This window comes from Fusarium venenatum (assembly GCF_020744135.1).
Source record: "Fusarium venenatum strain MPI-CAGE-CH-0201 chromosome Unknown EDB82scaffold_2, whole genome shotgun sequence".
Classification (NCBI taxonomy): domain Eukaryota; kingdom Fungi; phylum Ascomycota; class Sordariomycetes; order Hypocreales; family Nectriaceae; genus Fusarium; species Fusarium venenatum.
Genome location: NW_027072130.1, coordinates 6,731,546 through 6,755,060, shown reverse-complemented (window position 1 = coordinate 6,755,060; position 23,515 = coordinate 6,731,546). Strand labels below are relative to the sequence as shown.

General features: G+C 48.2%; 9 protein-coding genes and 1 non-coding gene across 10 annotated transcripts; 6 read left to right on the top strand and 4 right to left on the bottom strand.

Moving 5' to 3' along the window:
* Positions 1–387: 387 nt before the first annotated feature.
* On the top strand, positions 388–2,974 carry EDB82DRAFT_475740 (P-loop containing nucleoside triphosphate hydrolase protein; the record flags this gene model as incomplete). The annotated part of the gene is made up of 5 exons (XM_065608043.1): positions 388–723; positions 769–1,156; positions 1,214–1,302; positions 1,333–1,938; positions 1,985–2,974. The coding sequence occupies 5 exons, from the start codon at positions 388–390 to the stop codon at positions 2,972–2,974; spliced, it is 2,409 nt and encodes an 802-aa protein (XP_065464941.1).
* A 427-nt stretch (positions 2,975–3,401) lies between these two features.
* Positions 3,402–7,046, top strand: EDB82DRAFT_500381 (uncharacterized protein). The gene is made up of 2 exons (XM_025735627.2): positions 3,402–4,003; positions 4,130–7,046. The coding sequence occupies exons 1-2, from the start codon at positions 3,606–3,608 to the stop codon at positions 6,762–6,764; spliced, it is 3,033 nt and encodes a 1,010-aa protein (XP_025586314.2). The 5' UTR covers positions 3,402–3,605; the 3' UTR covers positions 6,765–7,046.
* Positions 7,047–7,857: 811 nt separating this feature from the next.
* EDB82DRAFT_500377 (uncharacterized protein) lies at positions 7,858–9,790 on the top strand. Its single transcript, XM_025735626.2, has 4 exons — positions 7,858–8,328; positions 8,631–8,721; positions 8,797–9,341; positions 9,396–9,790. The coding sequence occupies exons 1-4, from the start codon at positions 8,260–8,262 to the stop codon at positions 9,462–9,464; spliced, it is 774 nt and encodes a 257-aa protein (XP_025586313.2). The 5' UTR covers positions 7,858–8,259; the 3' UTR covers positions 9,465–9,790.
* Positions 9,791–10,785: 995 nt separating this feature from the next.
* EDB82DRAFT_179866 (uncharacterized protein) lies at positions 10,786–12,790 on the top strand. The gene is made up of 10 exons (XM_065607141.1): positions 10,786–11,116; positions 11,183–11,203; positions 11,262–11,386; positions 11,445–11,458; positions 11,512–11,551; positions 11,604–11,712; positions 11,767–11,809; positions 11,865–12,024; positions 12,074–12,530; positions 12,592–12,790. The coding sequence occupies exons 1-10, from the start codon at positions 10,944–10,946 to the stop codon at positions 12,689–12,691; spliced, it is 1,242 nt and encodes a 413-aa protein (XP_065464940.1). The 5' UTR covers positions 10,786–10,943; the 3' UTR covers positions 12,692–12,790.
* Positions 12,791–13,687: 897 nt separating this feature from the next.
* On the top strand, positions 13,688–15,672 carry EDB82DRAFT_461795 (phosphoglycerate kinase). Its single transcript, XM_025735624.2, has 3 exons — positions 13,688–14,007; positions 14,267–14,687; positions 14,743–15,672. The coding sequence occupies exons 1-3, from the start codon at positions 13,942–13,944 to the stop codon at positions 15,510–15,512; spliced, it is 1,257 nt and encodes a 418-aa protein (XP_025586311.2). The 5' UTR covers positions 13,688–13,941; the 3' UTR covers positions 15,513–15,672.
* Positions 15,673–15,805: 133 nt separating this feature from the next.
* On the bottom strand, positions 15,806–17,023 carry EDB82DRAFT_500368 (DSS1/SEM1 family-domain-containing protein). Its single transcript, XM_025735623.2, has 2 exons — positions 16,598–17,023; positions 15,806–16,542 (listed from the first exon to the last, which is right to left on the bottom strand). The coding sequence occupies exons 1-2, from the start codon at positions 16,707–16,709 to the stop codon at positions 16,274–16,276; spliced, it is 381 nt and encodes a 126-aa protein (XP_025586310.2). The 5' UTR covers positions 16,710–17,023; the 3' UTR covers positions 15,806–16,273.
* Positions 17,024–17,042: 19 nt separating this feature from the next.
* EDB82DRAFT_t113 lies at positions 17,043–17,114 on the bottom strand. The gene has a single exon. It is a non-coding gene; the product is annotated as a tRNA-Gly (tRNA).
* A 180-nt stretch (positions 17,115–17,294) lies between these two features.
* Positions 17,295–18,379, bottom strand: EDB82DRAFT_179620 (uncharacterized protein). Its single transcript, XM_025735622.2, has one exon. The coding sequence runs from the start codon at positions 18,226–18,228 to the stop codon at positions 17,650–17,652; it is 579 nt and encodes a 192-aa protein (XP_025586309.2). The 5' UTR covers positions 18,229–18,379; the 3' UTR covers positions 17,295–17,649.
* Positions 18,380–19,167: 788 nt separating this feature from the next.
* On the bottom strand, positions 19,168–19,744 carry EDB82DRAFT_556212 (uncharacterized protein; the record flags this gene model as incomplete). Its single annotated transcript, XM_065609668.1, has 2 exons — positions 19,168–19,675; positions 19,738–19,744. 2 exons carry the CDS (start codon positions 19,742–19,744, stop codon positions 19,209–19,211), a joined length of 474 nt encoding a protein of 157 aa, XP_065464939.1. The 3' UTR covers positions 19,168–19,208.
* A 1,333-nt stretch (positions 19,745–21,077) lies between these two features.
* On the top strand, positions 21,078–22,652 carry EDB82DRAFT_500362 (Alpha/Beta hydrolase protein). The gene is made up of 2 exons (XM_065608625.1): positions 21,078–22,033; positions 22,081–22,652. Exons 1-2 carry the CDS (start codon positions 21,138–21,140, stop codon positions 22,241–22,243), a joined length of 1,059 nt encoding a protein of 352 aa, XP_065464938.1. The 5' UTR covers positions 21,078–21,137; the 3' UTR covers positions 22,244–22,652.
* Positions 22,653–23,515: the final 863 nt, after the last annotated feature.

Sequence of the window (23,515 nt, the reverse complement as noted above, 5' to 3'; positions counted from 1 at the left end):
CACCACTCAGTCAATGGCTTGAATCCTGGTCCTTGGGGCGACCGTGAAGAATTGAAGGCCTGAGGAAATCATCTCCACAATCTCAACTTTTTTTTTATGAGGGGCCTAAGATGTTTCCGTCGTTGGTCTGTGCTTACAACCGCGCGGATAGCGCTTAGCTCTATCTAATCTTATCTTATCACGGCCAAAATAGTTGCCGTTGTCCTGCCAGCCCAGCCGGACCAACGAAATAGAGTAAACACGCTCCCGCTAGGATTGTAACGTCAAAGATCCAGAATCCACCAGGCTAAACAGTTCTCGTCTCGTCTTCTCCACGTCGGGTTCTGTTTTGCATCTGTTCCTGCATCCTAGCGAAATCTTCAGAGCTACCGCAGCGATCATAGCGACATGGAGTCTTCACGCAAAGCATCACACAACCTGTTTGAGGTTTACCTACGACTACGACCGCCGCCCTTACGAAACGGTGACGGAGAGCGCATTCTCGAAGTTGAATCTCCAGAGGACGACTCGAAAGCAACACATGTCGTCCTGAACCCCCCTACCGATCGTCGAAGAGCTATCGAGAAGTTCGCGTTTACACAGGTGTTTGAGGAAGAAGCCAGCCAGCTCGATGTGTTCCACGGTACAGAGATCGTCCCTTTTGTGGAGGGGGTTCTCGCTCCTGAAGGTGGTGAGGGAACCGACGCGGTTGTTGCTACGTTAGGAGTCACTGGCTCTGGCAAGGTAAGCTTCACGTTAATGCCAGCAGGATTGTACTAACATCTGTAGACACATACCATACTCGGCAGCAAATCCCAACGCGGCATGACCCAACTTGCGATGGACGTCCTCTTCCGATCCATTGGCGAAAATATGATCGACGGAAACGATATCTTTACAGCACAGGATTCTCTTCAGGAGTGCGACGGGGCTGAATCATCTTTGACCATTGCGTCGCACTTCTTGAGTCCATCCTTCCGCGACTCGGTGGCATCCAGAGCGCCTTCACGAGCCGCCACGCCAGGTCTTGTACGACCCCCGACCTCAGCCCTTTCCTACATCAACTCTCCCATAACCCAACACGTCGCGAAGCTCGCCAATACATTGTCTGCAGAATGCGCACCAAGTCAGAAAAGTGTACGGCTTGTCACCGAGGGAGATGGCACAACGCGTCCCAGTGAGCGATAGAATCGTTCTCTTGGCCGCGACAGGCAACCTCTTGGATCAACCGTAGCTTTTGCAAGCGTGATGAATTGTTCCCCTACCTCGGCCGCACCCAAGCGGGTTGCGCGGCACTTCATGTCGCTTCGATCTGCCACACATGTAAGGAACATTGCTAAACAAGATTTAAAGGGCGAACGCAATATCATGTCTCCTCCTCCCCCTCGACGAGCGACGGCACGCCCTTCGGCATTTCCCGATCAACCCGACGTCAGCAACACAGATGTTCCCTGCGACCCTTCAGCGGAGTATGCTATTGTCATCTCTATGTATGAAGTCCACAACGACCGTATATATGATCTCCTGACCCCGGCCGTCAAATCCGCCACCACTAAAGAGTCGCGACGTCGTGCCTTGTTATTCAAGTCGACCGAACTAACACCTGACCGAAAGGTTGTTGCGGGCCTACGAAAGGTCATCTGCTCGAACTATACAGAGGCATTGACAGTCATCGAGACTGGTCTGCAGGAGCGCCGAGTTACTGGTACTGGTAGCAACAGTGTTTCGAGTCGAAGCCACGGATTTTTCGTATTCGAGGTCAAGAAGCGAGCTCGTGGCAGGAAGCCTGGACCCTGGGGGGGAAGCAAGTTTACGATTGTCGATCTGGCTGGTAGCGAGAGAGCACGCGAGGCCAAGACAGCTGGTGCTACACTCGTAGAGGCTGGCAAGATCAACGAGAGTTTGATGTACTTGGGTCAATGCCTTCAAACGCAAAGCGAGGCTGCCAGCTCTAGCAAGGTGAGTAACAACAGAGCCATCTTCAACAGCAGCTAACATGCCATAGCCAAACATCGTCCCTTTCAGACAATGCAAGCTTACTGAGCTTCTCTTCTCCAACTCATTTCCTTCATCCTCTTCTTCACAGCCTCAAGCTCCTCGTCGTAATCCTCAAAGAGGTGTAATGATCGTCACGGCCGACCCCAGGGGAGACTTTAACGCTACATCACAGATCCTTCGATACAGTGCTCTTGCTCGCGAGGTGGCAGTGCCTCGTGTCCCTTCCATTACAAGCACCATTGTTTCGCCGACCCAAAATCGTTCGATTAGCCCGACTCTTAACCATAACCATTTGCGCCCAATGGTGCCGTCGCACCATGTATCGTATAGAAATTACACCCCTCAGATGAACGTTGATGACCGTGCGACCATGGAGGTTGCTGCGCTTGAGATTGCTCGACTTAGCGAGGAGGCCGATCAATTGCGTGAAGAGGTCGATCGACAAGCTGAAGCACGATTCGCTGCTGAAGCTCATCTCCTATCTATGGAAGACCGCATGTTGGACCTCGAAGCAGCTATTCGCGAAGAGTGCGCTAACGAGTTTGAGCAACGCCTGGCTCTTGAAATGGCTCGCTGGAAGAATTCAATGTCGATCGAGCAGGAGCGTACTGAGGAGCACTGGGACCGCAAGATCGAAGTCCTTGAACGTGGCCTGGCTACCGACGAGGATGGTGATAAAGAGAATGTTCTTATTGAAGATCTCGAAGAAGAAGTTGATAGACTCCGTCGCGAGAACGGCATTCTCAAGCGCGAACTCGCCTCCCGCAGTCCCACAAAGCGCAGGCCTCTCGAAGAGCGAGAAGACTTTGCTGCCCCTGCCGGAAAACCATCAAGAGGCGACGCCAGAGGTGATAGCGTTACAAACCTAGGACGAAAACTGGAGCGCATGCGCGTTGGTGGTGAAAAGGCAAAGCCAGTACCTGTTGGTAGCGGCAGTCCCAAAAAGATGCGCAAGTTGGGAACCAAGAAATGGGAACACGAAGAAGACATGGAATAGGATTTATAAACTTTAGCGTGATTTCGCAATTAATATCTGGGATGGTCGGTCGGTTGGTTTTCGGTTTATAGATCTGGTCTAGTATGGGATGACCTGGCAGGAGTATACCCTTGTGTAATGATATTTTTTTAATGCTTCAGGCGATAATTCATTCTTGTCTTCTTCATACCTGCGCTTTGCCCAGAACTTGGATTTGTTTCGTTACCTTGTTTCTATTACCCAAAGATAGCAGCTGCTTGAAATGATGATAGTTGATCAAGACCTGTCGCAGTAGCAATTCTGTTCCTTCCCCTGGGTCGGAAGAAGGCAGCAAGGCGGAGCGTTTTGACCCCCCGAGGCAGAATGACAAATGCACATCAGACAACCCATCACCTGCAAACCAGCCTACTCCTCCAATCACGAACTTCAAGATCATCACTAGGATGCATCAATGCTGGCTTTAGATACAAGCATGTACGCCACATTCACTGCCCGGCGAATAGTTAAGCGTGGCCATGCCTCTGCAGCCTGATTTCTCAGCTGCAGCTGCAGCAGAAGCAGCTGAAAGCTTACCACGAGATACAAGAAGCGTCGCCCACCCACAGCGAAATGAACGCATCTACCTCTATGTATTCCATCAATCCTTTTTACAATGGCCGAGTTCGCTGCTGTCGGAGTCGCAGCCAGCATTTTGCAGGTGATCGACTTTGGCACTCGCTTCATTGCTACCGCCTGGCAGCTCAATAATTCCGAGCACGCTTTTATCACGAGTCTCGACGACCTACGTAAAACGTCGAAAAACTTTAGAGATGCTCAGCGCACTCTGCAGAGCACCAATCCGGGACCGAGCACAGTGATAGACTCGCTGGTGCAGAAAAGTATTGTGATCTCGGAAGAAATGACGAATTCGATGGATAAGATTGGTCGTGGAAGGAGCACTTTGAAGAAGGCCTGGCTAGCACTTTGGAAGGAGGAAAAGCTCAAGACCCTCGAAGTAAGGTTGAGAGATGTGCAGCTGGATTTGACGTTTCACATGACAGTCGACCTCAGGTAAGTCGCTAGCCAGAGATTGCCTGAGTGTGCCAGCCTGAGAGGATCATGGAACTTGGCCGCTATAAGAGACGAGATCAGTGATCGTCTTTCGCACTACAGAGCATAGCTTACAATCAGTCGTAGGTCGGTCGTGCGGGACAGCGCGGAAAAACAGGATCAAATACTAAGAGAGCTTCGCAAGTCAGGCTCAAAGAACTCGAAAGAGGAGGCGGAAAGCTCAGTTGACTCGACATTAGGCTATGGAGCTTCGATAGTCGAGTGTTTGACTGACGGCCTTCAGCTTCATGATAAGATCAAGTCAGAGCTAATTGGCGATTTGGTTGCCAATATATACAGCTTCGAGGGGGAGTATTCGGGCATTTCCGATGCCTCTCACATCCAGCTACCAGATGAAAGGAGGACTAAGCTGGAGCAACTATTCATCTCCAGACTCTGCTACGACACTATGCAAGAGAGGGAATTGACCATCAAAGATGCCCACGAGGGCACATTTCGCTGGGTCTTTGAAGATAACGGTATCACCGGCTTCAAGGACTGGCTCGAATCCGATGAGACACTTTACTGGATTACTGGGAAGCCAGGATCGGGCAAGTCTACTTTAATGAGATATCTACTTCAACCTGTCGATCAAAAACAATACGGCAACAATGGATCAGCCACAGGGTCCATGGACCCAGAGAGAGCAGTTCTCCATCATGGCAGATGCGAGCAACATCTAAAACAATGGGCAGGAAATGATAATAAGCTCATAGTCGTCTCCTTTCACTTTTGGGCCGTGGGATCAAAGCTACAAAGGTCCAAAGAGGGTCTCCTCCGGACACTACTTGTACAACTTCTCCGTGCCCATCCAGAAGTCATTCCCGTGGTTGCTCCGTTGCGGTGGGAATCTCTGTGCCTGTTCAACCTTGATCCCAAGAGCTTCAGCCAGATCGAGCTGGGCGATATGTTTCAACGAGCAATTGTCTATATCAGTACTCATGCCAAGCTTGCCATGTTTATCGATGGCTTGGATGAGTTTGACGGCAACTGCTATGATCTCATTTCACTTGTGCAGAGCTGCGTGGAATCTCCCATCAAGATATGCGTCTCCAGCCGTCCTTGGGTAGAGTTTGAGGGGGCCTTTGGGGATTGTCCTAGGCTTAAAATGGAGGATTTGACTCACCAGGATATCTCGGATTACGTCTTGGCGAAATTTGAAGCCGATGCTCAGTTCAAAGGTCTACAGCGAAGGCAAGCCCGTGTCGCCAAGGAGCTCATTGAATCCATCGTTAAGAAGTCCAGTGGCGTGTTCTTATGGGTCACCATCGTTGTAGCTTCCCTCCTGGCGGGCATAGGAGCAGGCGATCGTGTTGAAGATCTCCAGAAGCGGCTTGGTCTACTTCCGGCAGAAATTAAGAACCTTTACGAAAGGATACTTGAGAATATTGATCCTGGATACCGTGAGCATACCGCCCAGCTCCTCAAGCTGATGGCGGCATTTAAGAGGTCGCCTTCGCCACTATTGTTTTGGTACGCAGATGAGGTGGATTTTATGGACCGAGCGATCAAAGGAGAATCCGGCAACTTATCGCGTGATGAGGCATCGGAACGGGTAGAAGACATTCGTCGTCGCCTTAACAGCCGATGCAAAGGCTTACTGGAAGTCCACAAAGGCACAATCCCGGGCTTTGCATTCCCATTTAGTTCGCGTTTTGGAGGCACTGTTGATTATCTACACAAGACGGTGTACGAGTTTGTCTGTAGCCGCAGAACTCAACGAAGGCTTCGGAAGTATCTCAAACAGCCATATGATGCCAACCTCAGAATCGCGGCGGCGTATGGTGCCTTGACTAAGAGTGCAGCCAACTGGGATGGCAAAAAACTCAAAGCCAGATCCAGAGACGTTGACCCTCAAAGGAGTCATTTGACTACAAATCTCATTGCCTGTTTGGATCATGCCTCTGCTGTACATTCCGATTCAAGTAAACCAGTTGTACGATTGTTGGACCACCTGACCAGCGCCACGAATCTCATGCTTCCCGATATATGGCAACTGGTAAGTGACAGCAGGCCTTACATAAACCACGATGCCCCAAACAACCACTGGACGGGCCACTTGAGCTCTTTTGACGGCTTCAGTGGTCTGGGACCCAGCGAAAGGATGCTATGCTTGGCAACTTCAATGTCGGTGGTAGAGTATGTTAGGGCAAGAGCAAAGCCACGAGGCTATGTTGTCAGACTAGACGCAACGGCTAGTCGGCCGCAAAAGGGGTTAACCCAGCTAGCCGGGCGGATGATATATAAATTGCTCGGCTACAACAGGGTTCCCCTTCTCTCTCTTGTTTGCTTCTCCGGACGGGACAGCGCACCGATAATTGAACACTTGCTCAGTAAAGGAGCAAAGCCAAACGCAAAATTTTCGAGTACTGGTGGTATCACTATAAAGCGATTGACGCCCTGGGAAGAAATCTTGGCACAGGCTTTCCGATATTGTGCTGCATATGAGGAAGACAACAAGCATAAAGACAATGTGCTGAGATGTGTGCGTCAGATGGTGGACGCGGGGGCCAAGGTCAATCTCAAAACAGTCAAAACAGCAAAGAAGCTTGCTTCATTAAATGTCGACGAGGAAGAGGCGTACCAATGCCTTAAGCGCATGAAGTCAGATCCGGATGCTCGGCTTGAGGTTGTGGTGAAGGAATACTCAAACGCGAGTTCATATTACACACCAACGACGGTCTCCTCCTATACCGCGTCATTATCATCAGTCTCAGGTTAGAAGGATAACAAAAAGAAGCGTCCTTTTGGGTTGGAAAACCTGGCTATTGAGAGCATAGGAGGATATTGGTGATTTGTTTCTGAGGAAGCAAGGGCAGAGTGATGTGAGCGGGATTAAGACGGCATCAACACTGGACCCTGAATTTTGAACTTGACCCGAAGCGACCGATTGTTTACAGAGCAGCCAGTAATCAGCAATTCGGATAGCCGAGTAGCGTTGTATTTACTGACTGGATTGAGTCGCCAATTATCAAAGCTAGTCCAATACTCTCGATCAAATCCCAGGCATTTGTGATACTACGTGACTAGACCGGCAAGTGAAATCACAGATATAGACTTGCTTCGGTTTACAGGTTAAAGCGTAAAGGTAAACCATCATCGTATTACAGGGTAAATGGGGCGCAATAAGCTTCAAGACCAAGAGTAAGCTGGCGATACGCCTTGCCAAGCGGGCAGCCCAGCGCCCAGTGCCCAGTGTAGCACCGCCTCGATATGAAACGTAATGGTAACAACAGTGCAGCAAGCGGTTGGTTCCGTTTCTTCGTTCAGAAGTAAGACTGGCTAAACTACATTGTGCTACCTGCGAATTTGTTAATGTAGTTTGAACACATGTACATATATGTTCGAGTCTTGGCTGTCTCTTTGGTTTATGTGTCGTCCCTTGGTAGGAGGTCCTATTACAGATCTACGGACCCTCGGAACGGGTGGGAGCCCGTGAAGCTCTTGTCCAGCAGGATCCTTGAAGATGGTCCACTGTAGGATGACAGGGGTGAATGTTGTATCAACGCTTCAGGCAGCAAAAGTATAAAGTGCCGCTGAAATAGAACTTGACTGGTAAAATAGCTGATGAAGAATTCAATATTTAGATACCTATAGGATTGTCAAATTAGTTGTTGCAAGAGGCGTAGACCATATGTAGTATACAGTGTCTAATGTTAAATGCCAGATGAGAGGGGAAACGTGGAGAACAGCGTAAAGTGCACTTTATGTGACACCGTTTGAAAAGAAACGTTGGTGCACTGTTTCTTCCTTTGACAGCTGAATACCTCCTCTTCAAGAGGTTGGTAGGGTCGCATGACTTGATACTTTAGATCCCCTCCAATTCCTGTTTCCGTTTTTCTTTTCTTTTCTCATTCTCCTTTACTCTTTCGTTTTGCGCGATTCGTTTCATATCAACAGCATCAGAAGTAAAGGTCTCTTCTCTCCTGAATCGTCGCCAAGTCCTCTCAGCCCCACGAGTCGTCGAACTGTGTGTGAAAAACTGTCGTCATATCGTTATACGAAGGAAACCCGCCCTTGAGAACAAACAGACCTGATACGCGCCCTCCACATTTTACCGTCACTCCTCGCCTCGTCTTACCTTGCATTACATTACCTCAGGTTTTGACACCTTTGAGCTGTTCTTTTCCACTCTTTTCTTTCCTCTATCGCATCGTCTCTCCTTTTTTATTTTATCTTCTTACTCTATCTGTTATCGCGATACCCTCTTGTTCAATATGACATGGGAACTCTCTCAGAGGCGGTTTATCCGCTCCATCAACTCAAAGTACATTTACGGTCGCATCGTAAGTCTTTTATTCGCGCCCTGTTTTTTTTTCTTACCTGATGCTCCGTCTCTTTACTGGGCTGCCAACTCTATGATCAGTCGCCACTTTAGCTTCCCCAGTATTTTCCCCAACTACGTATCCAGCTCTATCGTCATCGCTTCAAATCTCTTTTATTGTTGACGTTTTTTTTTCTTATGCGCATGCTGCTACTGTCACATTGCGCACTTTTACATCCTTTTTAATTTCCTTTAAACTTCGTTGCGGCTCTGTTTCCTCTTTTGTGCTGTTAGGCCTGACGCTGACGACATCATCTTTGATAGCCTTTACTGCATACCATCGTCTTTTTGATCGAAATGGCTTTCATTGCTAGACTTACCGCGCGATTCAACTCTTACTATGATGAGCGACCACGTACGTCACCTTTCACTGTCGCCTATGTCGATCAGAACAACATCATGGCATAGCATGGCTAACAAACACCCGCAGTCATGACCATGATGGTCACAAACGCCATCCTTGGAGGCGTCGCAGACACAGTTGCCCAGTCCATTACCGCCATCCGCGAACGAGCTATCCGCCAGCCAGGCGGCCTTAAGAAGAATGACGGCGTCGCTATCGAGATCCACGAGCTCGACCGAAAGAACCCCTTCTACGAGCGCGACCTGATCCCAGACTCGGTCGGCCTTCCCCCGCCCTTTGACTTTGAGCGTCTCACGCGCTTTATGGCATACGGTTTCTGCATGGCTCCTGTACAGTTCAAGTGGTTCCGATTCCTCGGGCGTATCTTCCCCGTTACCAAGACGAGCGCTTTTGTTCCCGCCATGAAGCGTGTTGCTTTTGACCAGCTCATCTTTGCGCCATTCGGTCTGGCTGTTTTTTATACCACTATGACAATTGCTGAGGGCGGCGGTCGTCGCGCTGTGTCCAACAAGCTTCGGGATATGTACATCCCTACACTCAAGGCTAACTACGTTGTGTGGCCTGCTGTGCAGATTGTCAACTTCCGTTTGATGCCTGTTCAGTTCCAGCTGGTATGTCGAGTTTGCGGAATATGACCTTTTACAGATCGCTAAAGTTTTCTGTAGCCTTTCGTGTCTACCATCGGTATTGCTTGGACAGCATACCTCTCCTTGACCAACTCTGCCTCCGAGTAAACCTATCTTGTCTTCTAAACGTTGTCCAATCGGCGTCGAGCCAGCTACAGGTCGATGGTATCAGATTATATTGACTATGATGATCGTCCAGGTCGTCACGTAAAACCGGCGTTAGGATTTTTTTCGTTCATATATTGCAAGCCCCGCGATTTGCGAGAGGTTAGAACCTCACTATTGCGTGCAGAAACTGCCTGGCATGGCATCTTCCATTTTGTTGTCTGTGGGTTTGGGTTACGGACCATGTTTAGATAAATAACTTGCGTCTCGTTTGGAGTTTCGGGCTGGTAGATGTTTTAAAAGATATGAATTGATCTTTCTTCACGAATCTGCCTGCTTGACGAACTATTCGTCTGTGCGACAACTTGCCGACAAGTGTAATCGATGTTCAATAGTGTAACGGGAGTATCGCAAGCTCAAGTCGATGCTCACACAAGCTCCAGCCATTGATGCATCTGGACGTCGTTTGTGCGTCGACGAAACCAATAGCTCGTAGATGATACCGTTGTGGCGTGCGAGTTAGAGTTTTTCTGGCTTGGTCCTTTGTGCCTCATACCATGAAAATTGCAAAGTCCCAGCGAGAAAGCAAACAAGCACGCGACACCAACTGCAGAAATAAATAAATAGATGCAGTAGCATCAGCTACAGCTACACAAATGGTAGCTCAGTCAAAGACGGATTTGGAATACGGACCATGACATACAGTCTAACCCCGCAAAGAACAAGGGACCCCCTGTGAGTTGAGTGATGCTGGAGCCCGATATTCGGCGTCTGACTCAAGAATCCAAGGGGGCAAGGGTAGTGGGGAATAAAGATGTTCAGACTGTTGATCAGACATGTTCAAGGGCAATTGAGTTCGTCATAGCTTGGAAAATGGAATGGAGTACAGTATAGCACTGTGAAGGAGTTTTTTTTATCTTAATTATTGTAGAGAGTAGAGTGGTGTTGCACATGTACATGAAAGGAGCAGTAATCCGTCCTTGTCTGACTTGACAACAGCAGTTGGTGATTTAATTGAACAGCAACAACTGCCTGATAATTAACCGCGAGTACCTAATTCTTTTCTCTTTTTCCGCACTCTCATCGGACTAATCCCGGCCAGGGTCTTGTATGTACCGTGCTAGCAAAGTCTGCCCTCTTGTTGGCGTATCATTTGATAGTGTGATGCTCAAGTGCGTCACTCCTTTGGAAACTTTTTTCATCCTCCGCCATTCGGAGCTTAGCCATTAGTATACTGCTTTGGTACAGGTACACATCTTCTTTTTTTCTTCCCCGCCCCCACCAATAACCAATAACCAAGCCAAGGTCCCCAAGTCATTGCCCGCCTCTTCTGGTAGTAAATAACTTAACCCAACGAGGCCCCAACTTTTGACTTTTCAACTTCCCAATTCTCTTACCTTTCAGCTTCTGCTTCGGAATCTCCTTCTTCTTCCAGATACCCCAGATTTCTTGAACATCATCATAACACCTAAATTGCCCATCATGTCCAACGTCGAGGTTACAGAGAACGGGGCTGCTCCCACCATCCACAAGCCTCACCACAATGCTGCTCTGCCTTACCAGTCCGTCGGCGACTTCCTCTCCAACACCAACAACTTCAAGATCATTGAGAGTACCTTGAGAGAGGGAGAGCAGTTTGCCAATGCCTACTTTGACACAGGTATGTTACCTTGTATTCTATCACAAGACGAGAAACGTGATCCACTAACATGATTGTGCCCAACAGAGACCAAGATCAAGATGTATGACGAACCTCACTCTATTTCCCCGGCGGCGATCGATATCCTAACAATTTTACAGTGCCAAGGCTCTCTCTGACTTTGGTGTCGAGTACATTGAGCTCACCAGCCCTCTCGCTTCTCCCCAGTCCCGCAAGGACTGCGAGGAGATCTGCAAGCTGGGCCTCAAGGCCAAGATCCTCACTCGTAAGTCCCCAATTGCGACAGACATCGACTTTTGGACAATTTGCTAACAAAATCCTAGACGTGCGATGCACAGTAAGTTCCCGTTCGATACTATTCAGCCCGAACCTACATTAACACTCGCGCAGATGGAAGACGCCAAGGTCGCTGTCGAGACCGGTGTCGACGGTAATTATCCCAATGCCTTACTTGCTGTTTCACAAAAACTGATTGTCTATAGGTGTCGATGTTGTTATTGGCACTTCCCAGTACTTGAGAGAGCACTCTCACGGAAAGGACATGGCTTACATCAAGGAGTCTGCCATTGAGGTCATCCGATACATCAAGAGGTTCGTCTTACCACCATACTCTCGAAAATCCACTTTACTGACTGAGTCCTTTAGCCAAGGCAAGGAGGTCCGATTCTCTTCCGAGGACTCTTTCCGAGTATGTTTCGATCTATAATTCCATGCGCAAAATCAGTGGCTAACACAGATAATAGAGCGACCTTGTCGACCTTCTCAGCCTTTACCAGGCTGTTGACAAGGAGGGTGTTCACCGTGTTGGTGTCGCTGACACTGTCGGTTGCGCTTCTCCTCGCCAGGTCTACGACCTTGTCCGCACTCTCCGTGGTGTTGTCGGCTGCGACATCGAGTGCCATTGTAAGATTCCCAAACCAACGTTCTGAATGACAGAAATTGACATCGACAGTTCACAACGACACTGGCTGTGCCATTGCCAACGCCCACGCTGCCCTCGAGGCCGGAGCCACCCACATCGACACCTCAGTTCTCGGAATCGGCGAGCGCAACGGTATCACCCCTCTCGGAGGTCTCTTGGCCCGTATGATCGTCAACAGCCACGACTACGTCACCTCCCGATACAAGCTCCACAAGCTCAAGGAGATTGAGGATCTCGTCGCCGAGGCCGTCGAGATTAACGTCCCCTTCAACAACTACATCACCGGTTTCTGCGCCTTCACCCACAAGGCCGGTATCCACGCCAAGGCTATCCTCAACCAGCCTAGCACATACGAGATCATTGACCCTGCTGATTTCGGCATGTCCCGATATGTTCACTTTGCCTCCAGATTGACTGGCTGGAACGCCATCAAGAGCCGTGTTGAGCAGCTCGGATTGAACATGACTGACGACCAGATCAAGCAAGTGTAAGTTTTACAGCTCAACAATTCGAACTTTTGAAGGATAATACACTGACACACTTGACAGTACTGCCAAGATCAAGGACCTGGCTGATGTGCGTCCTCTCGCTATTGACGATACGGACTCAATTATCCGCTCTTTCCACTTCGATCTTCAGAAGTCATAGACGAAATGACATGTATGAATAAGTAAAATGATCTGTCTGGGATGGTAAAAAAAATAAAGGAGTTTCTTGCTTAGGATGGTCATACAAAAATATAAAACAATTGCTGGCCTCGTTTTTACATATTCGCTGTATCATTTGTTAAACGTGCCATGGTGAAATATCGCGGTTAAGCGTGATTGGTGTTTTGTAAGAATGATCTTATCGCGATTGAGTTATAAAATCGAGTCGCAAAAGAAGAGCTGGTTTGTCAATTGAGAGGGCCAACGATCTGGGATTGAACTCGGCGGATAAATGCGATCCCACCGCTTCAAAGGAACCTGGCAAGGCGAAGGAGTCAAGGCGTGGCCTGTCCTGATATAATTGACCGAGATGTAAGTGGCCTGAGAAATCTGTGGCGACGGTTATTGGGTTGCAGAGCATAATAAGTAGATGTCAATGTTATGTATCGAGTTTAGACTATCAGATCACCTCTCAACGTGGGATTCTTCCAGATTCTATTTGCTAGCTTATACCTCATATCTGATGCACATCGCATTGACTCAACCTACCACGATTACAGTTATGCCAACAGTTTCTTGTCAACGGCTTGCCTAATCGTAATACTGGGTAAAGTTGGTGGGGTCATATCATGTTTTGAAAGCACCCGATTGATCGTCTTGTTGTTTCACTGTGCATTCACAGGCCGACAAGGTAGGTTTGTATTGTACGTAAAAGCTCAAACAGCGCGTGTCTCGGTATTGCTATATATAACGTAAGGTATCTTGAGCCGGTCCGCGTCTCTCCGGGGATCTCTGAACCCGCATAGCCAGAAGTCGGGAGAGTCGCCGTAACCCGGCGACATATAAACAGAAACACGATGTCCCGTGTTTTGTCTGGACATTGAAGTCCGTGCTGGGAATGTGTGGGTTTTTTCACTGTAGAGACCGAGACGGCACCGATCGTGTCATGTCATGGCATAGACAAGAGTGAGAATTGTCATGGGAATTAGAGGCAAAAGGTCACAGATAACAAGACATCTCACGCCAGATTCACGGTTGGAGCATCTTGTCCAGGGGTTTCCATCATTCCACCACCTGCGAGTCCAGCCGCGAAAGCCCCGCCAGCGTCATCGCGTTGAGATTGACCCCCACCTGAGACTCTGTTGCAGTATCAGCTCTAGCAGTATTTACAGCCAGTCATTCCCCTCTCTTCTTCTTCCCTCATCAACCCTTCATCCTCAATTCTTTTACTTCCTACAAAACATCGCAATCATGTCGCTGTCCAACAAGCTCTCCATCGCTGACGTTGACGTCAAGGGCAAGAAGGTCCTCATCCGAGTAAGTACACACAGCAAAAGTTGCTGATTGACCCCGCGATCATGATTGTTGAGCTTGATTGAGCTCCCCGCACTGCACCATCGGATGTTGTCAGCATCAGACAATATATTCTCATGGAATAGACATCGAGCTGTACCATAAAGACTCAATTATAGCTACAATTGACACAATCACCTATTCCCTATCGCATTCCCATTAAACCCTCAACAATACAATACCCCGCCATCCAAATCTTCAAAGCTAACAAAACCCCTCCTAGGTCGACTTCAACGTCCCTCTCGACGCGGACAAGAACATCACCAACAACCAGCGAATTGTCGGTGCTCTCCCCACCATCAAGTACGCCCTCGAGAATGGCGCTAAGTCCGTCATCCTCATGTCTCACCTCGGACGTCCCAACGGCTCCCCCAACGAGAAGTACTCCCTCAAGCCCGTTGTCGCCGAGCTCGAGAAGCTCCTCAGCAAGAAGGTCACCTTTGCCCCCGACTGTGTCGGTCCCGAGGTCGAGGAGATCGTCAACAAGGCCGAGGATGGCTCTGTCATCCTCCTCGAGAACCTCCGATTCCACATTGAGGAGGAGGGCTCTTCCAAGGATAAGGAGGGCAACAAGACCAAGGCCGACAAGGCTCAGGTTGAGGCTTTCCGTAAGGGTCTGACCGCTCTTGGCGACGTTTACATCAGTGAGTATCCCAATCCCCCTCCATTATGACTGTAGCACAATGCTGACGACAACAGACGACGCTTTCGGCACTGCCCACCGTGCTCACTCCTCCATGGTCGGTGTCGACCTCCCCCAGAAGGCCTCCGGTTTCCTCGTCAAGAAGGAGCTTGAGTACTTTGCCAAGGCTCTCGAGAACCCCCAGCGCCCCTTCCTGGCCATCCTCGGTGGTGCCAAGGTCTCCGACAAGATCCAGCTCATCGACAACCTCCTTGACAAGGTCAACACCCTCATCATCTGCGGTGGCATGGCCTTCACCTTCAAGAAGACCCTCGAGAACGTCTCCATCGGAAACTCCCTCTTCGACGAGGCTGGCTCCAAGACCGTCGGTGCCCTCGTTGAGAAGGCCAAGCAGAAGAACGTCAAGCTCGTCCTCCCCGTCGACTACATCACTGCCGACAAGTTCGACAAGGACGCCAACACTGGCTACGCCACCGACAAGGACGGTATCCCCGACGGCTGGCAGGGACTTGACTGCGGCGAGGAGTCTGTCAAGCTCTACAAGGAGGCCATCGCCGAGGCCAAGACTATCCTCTGGAACGGTCCCGCCGGTGTTTTCGAGTTCGAGAAGTTCGCCAGCGGCACAAAGGCCACCCTCGACGCCGTCGTTGACGCTGTCCAGAAGGACGGCAAGATTGTCATCATCGGTGGTGGTGACACCGCCACCGTCGCCAAGAAGTACGGTGTTGAGGACAAGATCAGCCACGTCTCTACCGGCGGTGGTGCCAGCTTGGAGCTCCTCGAGGGTAAGGAGCTTCCCGGTGTTACTGCTCTGTCCAGTAAGTAAATAATATCCAATACTGTTGGAGTACGAAGTATATGAACCTGTTGATGACGGGGAATGAAAATGGAAAAAGGTTGGGCAGGCAAGGCTAGTCTGTAGCAAACCAGAAGAAAGTAATTGAATACCAAATACCAATAGAGGCGTAAAACCGCAACAAAACACCACACGTGTCCAAAGGATTTTGCTATGTGCGCTTTATTGATTGACTAAACTACAGAACAACAATGCTCAAGTTCTGTGTTGCTTGTCCCTCCTACTGGATGGTAGAAAAATGGCCTCCTAAGTCTTGGGGTATAACAATAAGTAGTCTAAGAACTGTAGTCTAAGGAGCATAAAGTGGCCTACTAATCTTGTCTCTTATGCTTCCAGCGGTCAATTTTTCTGATACCCTAAGGCCCTCATACATTCGTTTGTCCATCGCAGTCACAATTGCAGCCGGACCGCTCCTGGATCTTTGGGTGGCTTGCCAGAACCCTAGCCAGCGGCAGTACATATTCACCAGCTGTTGGGGCTTCCATGTTATCGAAGTCGTCATAATGTTTCGTGTTTGACTGATATATGTGTTGTTGCCTTGTCTTGCAGCATCCCGCACTCGGAGGTTGGACTGGTCTTCAGAAGACTGCCCAGCCCACATCCTACCACCATACACAGAAGGTTCTCGGGTACAGATATGGTAACAGAAGTTTTGCCTTCTTCCATTGATGATAGCTCCTTAGCCATCGCATTGCTCTCGCTCCTTCGATACTCCTCTATATGTTCCGTCATTAAGTTATCGCAGTGGACGAAAGCACGGGAATTGCCCGGCTCGTCGCGCAGTGGGTGTCGTCATCTATCGGCGTTTGGCCTCGACCTTCTTCAACTCCTCCCTGTATAACGGTTAGCTGTTGTATAGAAGAAGCATCGTATTGACTATTGACGTGCCTGAGTTGTTGCGAGAAGTCATCACTCGTGTCGTCGTCGTCCCAGCTCTCTTCCCAGAGGTGTTTCGTCTCGCCGCTACCCTTGGCAGCTTCGGTTTGGTCCTCAGGCCAGTCTGTACATTCGTTAGCTATATCTAGGAAAGAGAGTGTACGTGAATGCGGGCATACCATCGACAGGGAAGTCCTCAAACTCGTCGTCCTCGCCAAGGGCGGCGGGCTTCTGCTCTGGCTTCTGCTCGACAGGCTTTTCGTCGGTGGTCTTGGGGTCTGTGGACGTCATGATGAGAAGTTTGTGTTTGTGGTAATTGATTTGTTGTCCTAATGAGAGTGTAGTATGATCGACTGGAGGTATGATTGTTGTTGCGTTTAGCTGATGGTAAAGACGGATTGTGGAGACCTTCAGCGGTGATGATGCGGTAGCTGTAGCCTGTGGTTTGGCGGGAAAGTGCTACGGAAGAAATATCCACCGACAAAGATATATGGGGCAAGAGAACTTGGACTACAGCGCACCTCAACGAACAGCACGCAGACTGTACAGGAGGCAAAAAGCACAGTATAACAACATTGAGGAGATGAAGGTGAAACAAGAAGACAGGCCTCGTGACGGCAAAAATGCGACCGAGGGGAATCGAACCCCTCTCTAACGCTTGGAAGGCGTTAATGCTAACCACTACACCACGGTCGCTGGTTGTGATTTAGGATATCGGGAAAACAAGAAAAGCGGTATAAGTAAGAAACCGAAAGAAGTGGAGCTTGATGGCAGACCTGGACAGGAAGGGTAGGTCAGTAATGTGATTCGCGATTCCACGGCAAGCAGAGAACAAAAGGAACAGCAGTAAGACGGGTTGTACGGACCAGATAACCCTTGTAAATGAAAGTAGAAGAAGAAGAGTGATTGATAGGTGGGTAGGTAGTTACTCTATAAGCGAGACCATGATCCGAGCGAGACAGAAGGGAAAGGTATAAATCCAAGGTGCATCACCAGCCGCTCCTCAGGGCCCAGTAGTCACTGTAGGCCTAATTGACGACAGCTCATACCGTCAACGAATGTCAGACAAAATGGCCGATGGAAACAAAATCTCTCCCTCAGATTATCGTTTCTATTAGATCATACGCATAGTTTTCATTTCCATATTCGAAAGCTCAAAGGCCAGGTTTTTTGCCACCCGCTGAACTGCTTTCTAGATTAACTTATAGCTTCAGGTGGATGCTCACGCTGCTCACAGTTCAGAGGATGGTGGTGCCATCACTAACCAACGCCCTTCAAACCCATCAAACTCCTCACCGATAACCTTGGACGTCTTCTCCCACGGTACACGAAACGCACCCGAGTTGAACATGGGCGAATAGATCGTCACAGGCCCATCTTCTCGCTTCCCTGTTTGTGCATCGATCTGTGTCCTCATGTCCCTCAAAGCCATCCTTGTCTGCTTCAGGATCTTCCCGGCTGCATCTCTCCCTGGCTTTCCAGTCCTCACGTTTGCTCTACCGTACCCGTAACTGGTAAACAAACACACAATATGTATCTTGGGCACCCCGCTAGCGACGTCTGAAATCTGTGGTGGAATGATGTAGCACTGCCCCGCGAGCTTTGGCGATGGCCATCGCGAAGACGCGTCGGCGCGGCAGAATGTCTTGTATTCTGTGTATGCAGCTGGAAAGACGCGTGCAAGTTCAGCCGCTATGCCAGCGCCCCACTCTGCTATACAGTTGGTCGCGTGGACGAGGTAGACGTCTGACGGAAGCGATCTGATAGCATTGAGGGCTGTCGCCTCTAGAACGAATATCGGTGCTACCATTCTGACGGTGGAAGGGCGTGAATGAAAGAGGACAAAACATCATCCAAGTTATTTCGGTAGAAAGCGGCTCTTCTTATTCGTGTCCCTAGGGGAAGAGTGTCAAGGGTGACTCATCGGCCAAAAACCCATCTCTTGACCACCACCAAATCACGGCCTAGCTTCTGGGACAAATTGCTACGATGGAATATTAATATGGCAAATTTTCTTGGTGTTCCACTTTGAATCTGCTCGAAATAAGAACCTGTCTTTGCTTAGTGTCCAACGAAGCCCTCTGTCGCATTGGCTAGCCTTGAGCAGCACGAACTCAGGATCAACAGCTGCAATGCCTCACAAGCCGGGGCCAGTAGACTACCTACACAGGGCATACCAGCCCTTTTCGACGGCCCAGATCCTCGGGCAGCACCTGGGATACTCTCATGTGTGACATGGTCACAGGGAGCTCCTTTCTGTCAGAATATTGAATGCCGACTGACTTCAACATATGTCCACGAAACCTGTTCAAGTTGGAACATCTAACCAGCATCTCTTTTGAGGGTGACGATGGAGATGACGATGATGCGATGCGTGAATAGCTTTTCAAGGAGCATGCCACTACCTTCACAAAGCTCAAGGCGACAGTAGATTTGGAAAGAGTTAGGACTGTCAACAGCGACAAATAGGTTGATCGATGTCATTGAGGAACTCAGAAGGCGATCACCGCTTACAAGCCTGGGCAAGCGCAAATATTATGAATTACAATTAATGAAACACTTAGCGAATACTGTTACCTTGCGGAGTTGGTATAGACGAATTATTAAGAAAGATTCCAATTGAGAATGACTAATTGGGTAATGGTAATTTAAGCCTACCAACAATCTCAACCCGTATACACATCATCCCATTGTGTTTATCAATTGCCCCCCTCCCATGCATAACAACCTCACCATCGATTGCGATGTTGTTTCCTACGTCTAAAATACATTTCCCATGAAAAATTACCGTCAAATACCGTGTAAGCACCCTTCGTCGACTTTACCGAGAGGGTGAGTGATACCAGATGGCTGGATGGAAGGATTGGTGGGTTTTTGTTGACTGTCACCTTGACCGATTGGTAGGAACTCAGAATTAGAAGCGCGATGATTGGCAATACGGCCCCATTTACTAGGTCGAGGTGCATCGGTGATGGGGAAATTGTCATAGAGAACATCAATTCCTTGGTAGCGCTCAGTAATCCTCATTGCCGCAAGCGAATTCTTGAAGGACAGACGTTTGGCTGTTGAATCAGTATCATAATAAACAGCTTGTAGGACAAGCCATATCGCCCAGTCGAAGTCTAAATTGTCGGCAGCTACAGCATCTTTCAATAGTACGTGGTTGCTCGAGTTCATGGTCTTGGTGATGCGAGACTCCTGAATGGCGTCGGCAAATGAATCCCGGATATTCTGAGGCAAAAAAGCCAGGAGCCATTCTAAAGCATACGAGATGAAATTAGTAGGTCACTGTATGCTCCTTAGGCTATAGTTCTTAGACTGCTCATTTCTATACCCTAAGACTTAGGAGGCCAACATTTCTGCCACCCAGTAGCCCTCCGGTCAGTTCTTATGCCTAACAGAATGCACGGATTCGGATCCAAGACCGGGTTGATGACCAAATAAGCACGCATATTATCAGGAGAATTCAATAAATGGATCATCATGCTCTGGTACGGGAGGCCGTAGGACTCGTTCCATAGTGACCAGTCTACCCGAGAACTCAGTCGCCTTGTATCTTTGAAAGAGAACGATCAGGAAAAAGCAGAAGGATGGTAAAAAATTGCCTGTAGATATTTCACCTAGAGCTGTTATGAGTTGGAAGAGGTCTTTCCATGGCAATCTCCCCCAAACAGAGAAAGTTCTGAATAGTTATCTAGGTATCTAGTATCTGGTATAACTCCCCGTTTGAACGACAACCAGTTCGGAACAGTTCAAATCAATAATTACAGCAAGGATATAGCACTATCATCAATCAAAATAAGGAACGTATCTTTTTTCAAGATGACTCAGGCGCGTCGCAGTTGCATACCCACCCACGTCTCGTGACCTCCCCAACCTCACCTGTGAGGCATCCAAACTCAACACTCAGCAAACTTTCACGCAGCCTTTCACATCTTACGTGCCAATACCCAAAGATGGAGGAGTAACCCTTAAATAGAAAATTAACTTACTTCCTTTCAACGTAGGGCAGTGATGGAATGGCGCAAAGGGCGATATCCTGAGCTCTGCAGGTAAGTCAACGAACCTAAACAAGTGTTCAGGTTCAACTCTGGTAAACAAAAAAGAAAAAAGAAAAAAGTAAGGAAGAGAGAAGTTGAAAAAGAAAGACAGCAAAAGAATTAAAATGATATTTGAAAGAGCAGACAATACAAGAAACAAACAGCCTCTGAAAAAAAAAATTGAAAAAAAGAAAAATAAGACAGTATCTAACACACACATTAAAATAAAATAAAAAGCAGAAACTAAAAACAACAACTAACATAAACCAGCAGCTTTCCTAACTTATCATATAACTGCCATGTAATTGCCATATAACTTCTGATATCTCTATAATTATTTTGCTAATTGTGTGTGCTTTTACTGTTACTGCATTCCACATGTTGCATACTGTAGGGGCACTACTATTGCAAATATAATAAACTTGCATAGGTAGCTGGAGTGAATGCGAAAATGAACTTCGTGATGTTATCTTTGCAATATATACAGTTAGGTAGTTGACATTTCCTCTACAAAAGCCTTATTGGCTTGTTAACTGACTTGTAATACTGCGAAGATGGTAGGCCTTTATAAACCCCACTTGGATGATTGGGTGGGTGGGTCAATGGCAAATACCCTCGGCCCAGAACTTAACACTCTTGCATACCTGGATCTTGAATTTCCTTTAGTCTGCCGATCAAAATGTGCGACTTCTCGAGTTACGGAGGCAGTTGTGAAGAATGGATTGCCTTACAGCAGACCGTTCCACCGATAACCGAGCCTGAAATGCCTACAGCGGACATGGTAAGGCTGGCCAACGAAGAACGAGAAGTCATTGTGAGACAGTCCATGATAAAGCTGGCACCTCAAGTTCAGATAAACAACTACTCAGTTGCTTCTAGAGATGGTAGCAGTATCCAGGTGCGAAGCTATAGACCAGCCAAAGCTACCGAAGAAGAACTACTCCCTTTGTACGTCCATCTACAAGGCGGCGGCTTCATGTATGGTACACTCGACGCCGAGGATGCGATATGTGCTCGGATAGCCATTGGTTCCAAAGTCACAGTCCTCAACGTCGACTACAGACATACTCCACAGTATACATATCCTACACAATGGAATGATGCCGAGGATGTTTTCGAGTGGGCGCACGACAACATGGACAACCTCAAGTGCGATCCTCGAAAAGTCATCCTTGGTGGAGTGTCAGCAGGTGCCTGGGTTGCTGCATCTCTCACTCTTCAAAGACATCTCAACCGGACATCGGATCCTTTACCACCTATTGCTGGTCAAGTTCTCATGATACCATGTTTGGCACACGTCGACTGCTACGAACCACAACTAAAAAAGATGAAAGACCCATCGATATCATCATACAAGCAGAATGAGTTGGCACCAATGTTTTCACTCGCAGAATTTCGTTGGTACACCAGTCTTCTCAAGATAGAGAGTCCACGTGTTGATGATCTCAAGATCAATCCCGGCAATGCCACACCTGAACAGGTCAAAGGCATGCCGCCTAGCGTGATCGGGATAGTTGGCTTGGACCCTCTGAGGGATGAAGGGTTGTTGTATGCAAAGATGTTGACGGAAGCTGGGCAAGTAGCTTGTGTTTGTTGAGAGTGAAGTAGCTGACAAGTCATAGGGTTCCGACTGACGTGAATCTGTTTATTGGACTGCCGCATGGATTCCGATCTTATGAAGAGAAACTTTCCGCATCAGAGCGCTGGGATAAGGTTATTGAAGGTGGGATTTGCTGGGCTTTTTCTGGACCCTTACCAAGTGATGAGTTCCATGTCAAGACATAAAAGTCGAAAAGCATGTGTGAGACTCATTTCGACATAGAAGTGAGGATATCATTCCTCGATAGCATATGAATGGCTTCTCTGCAAAGAATAGAAATCGATTTGGCGAAATTCACATATTTTTGAGCCACATTGGGTATGTGAAAAGTAAGTTTGAAGGAAGGTACGTAAAAGAAAAACCGACGAGGAAGTGAGCTGAATTCTCCGACTCGTTTTGAAGCAGTTGACGTTTCAGTATACGTGCTCGGGTGGATGATATGACATATCGTCAGCCACCCACCCACCCTTGTCAATATTCCACATTTCGAGCGTTGAAATAGTTGTAATTAGTTTGCGATTGGATGAACATTTTGCCTTATCAATCAGGGGGGCGAGTTATTCATTCGCATGGCCCGGGTCTGTTCCTTGTACCCCTCTTTGACTACGCGGCTACGCCCCCGGCTGGAGTCTAAGCTCTCGAGCTTCTGTAAACAGAAAGTGGGTAGTAACGGAGTACCACCTTTCAGGTATATCGGGGAGTTATGTCGGCGTATGCAAGACAAAAGTTCGCCAGGGAGACTGTAAAAAGAACTAGACCTAAGTCATTATGTCACGATTGCGAGTCAAGGGTATCAGCCTTAGGTCGCGGTAACAGATCTATGAACGGCTGCTCATCTCCCGAGACAGTACACCCATTCAAAAACTCAAAATCAATCTCTACTTGAGTTAGTAAGCGGAAATCAAAAGATCTTGAACACACCTATATTAGACAGCCGGAAGTCAATTCAACTTCTTCCATCTAATAATAGTGAGTTTAAGTGTCAAGTGTGACAGGGTAATCTACGACCTTTGCTGTGGCGGATATAACGCCAAGGCGCCAAGGCGCATGGAGATAGCAGGGATGTACGATCTAGTGTGTTTGTTTGAGCTAGGCGGCTATGTTGTACCTTTGACGCGGAGTATACAGGATGAAGAGTAAAGAGGGTGACTTGGCAACCCATCAAAAGGTGTGTTTCTGCCAAGCGAAACTATCTAGAAACAGAATCTTGGCGCGGACGCAGAAGGATGATAGTTAGTATCTGAATTTTTTTAGAACTTGTTCTAAGCGATGGGTGGTGATACTATAAATGATTTTTCAACACTCAAGACATCAGTCAAGTACATGGAATCATAGTTGCATCTGCACCTGTATTCATCTACCTTGTTTCATCAATGTTGCTCTGTTTGCGGCGTATTGTAGAAAGGACTGCGTCGATACTTAGAGAGGTACTTTATATCCGCAAATTTGGAGACGAG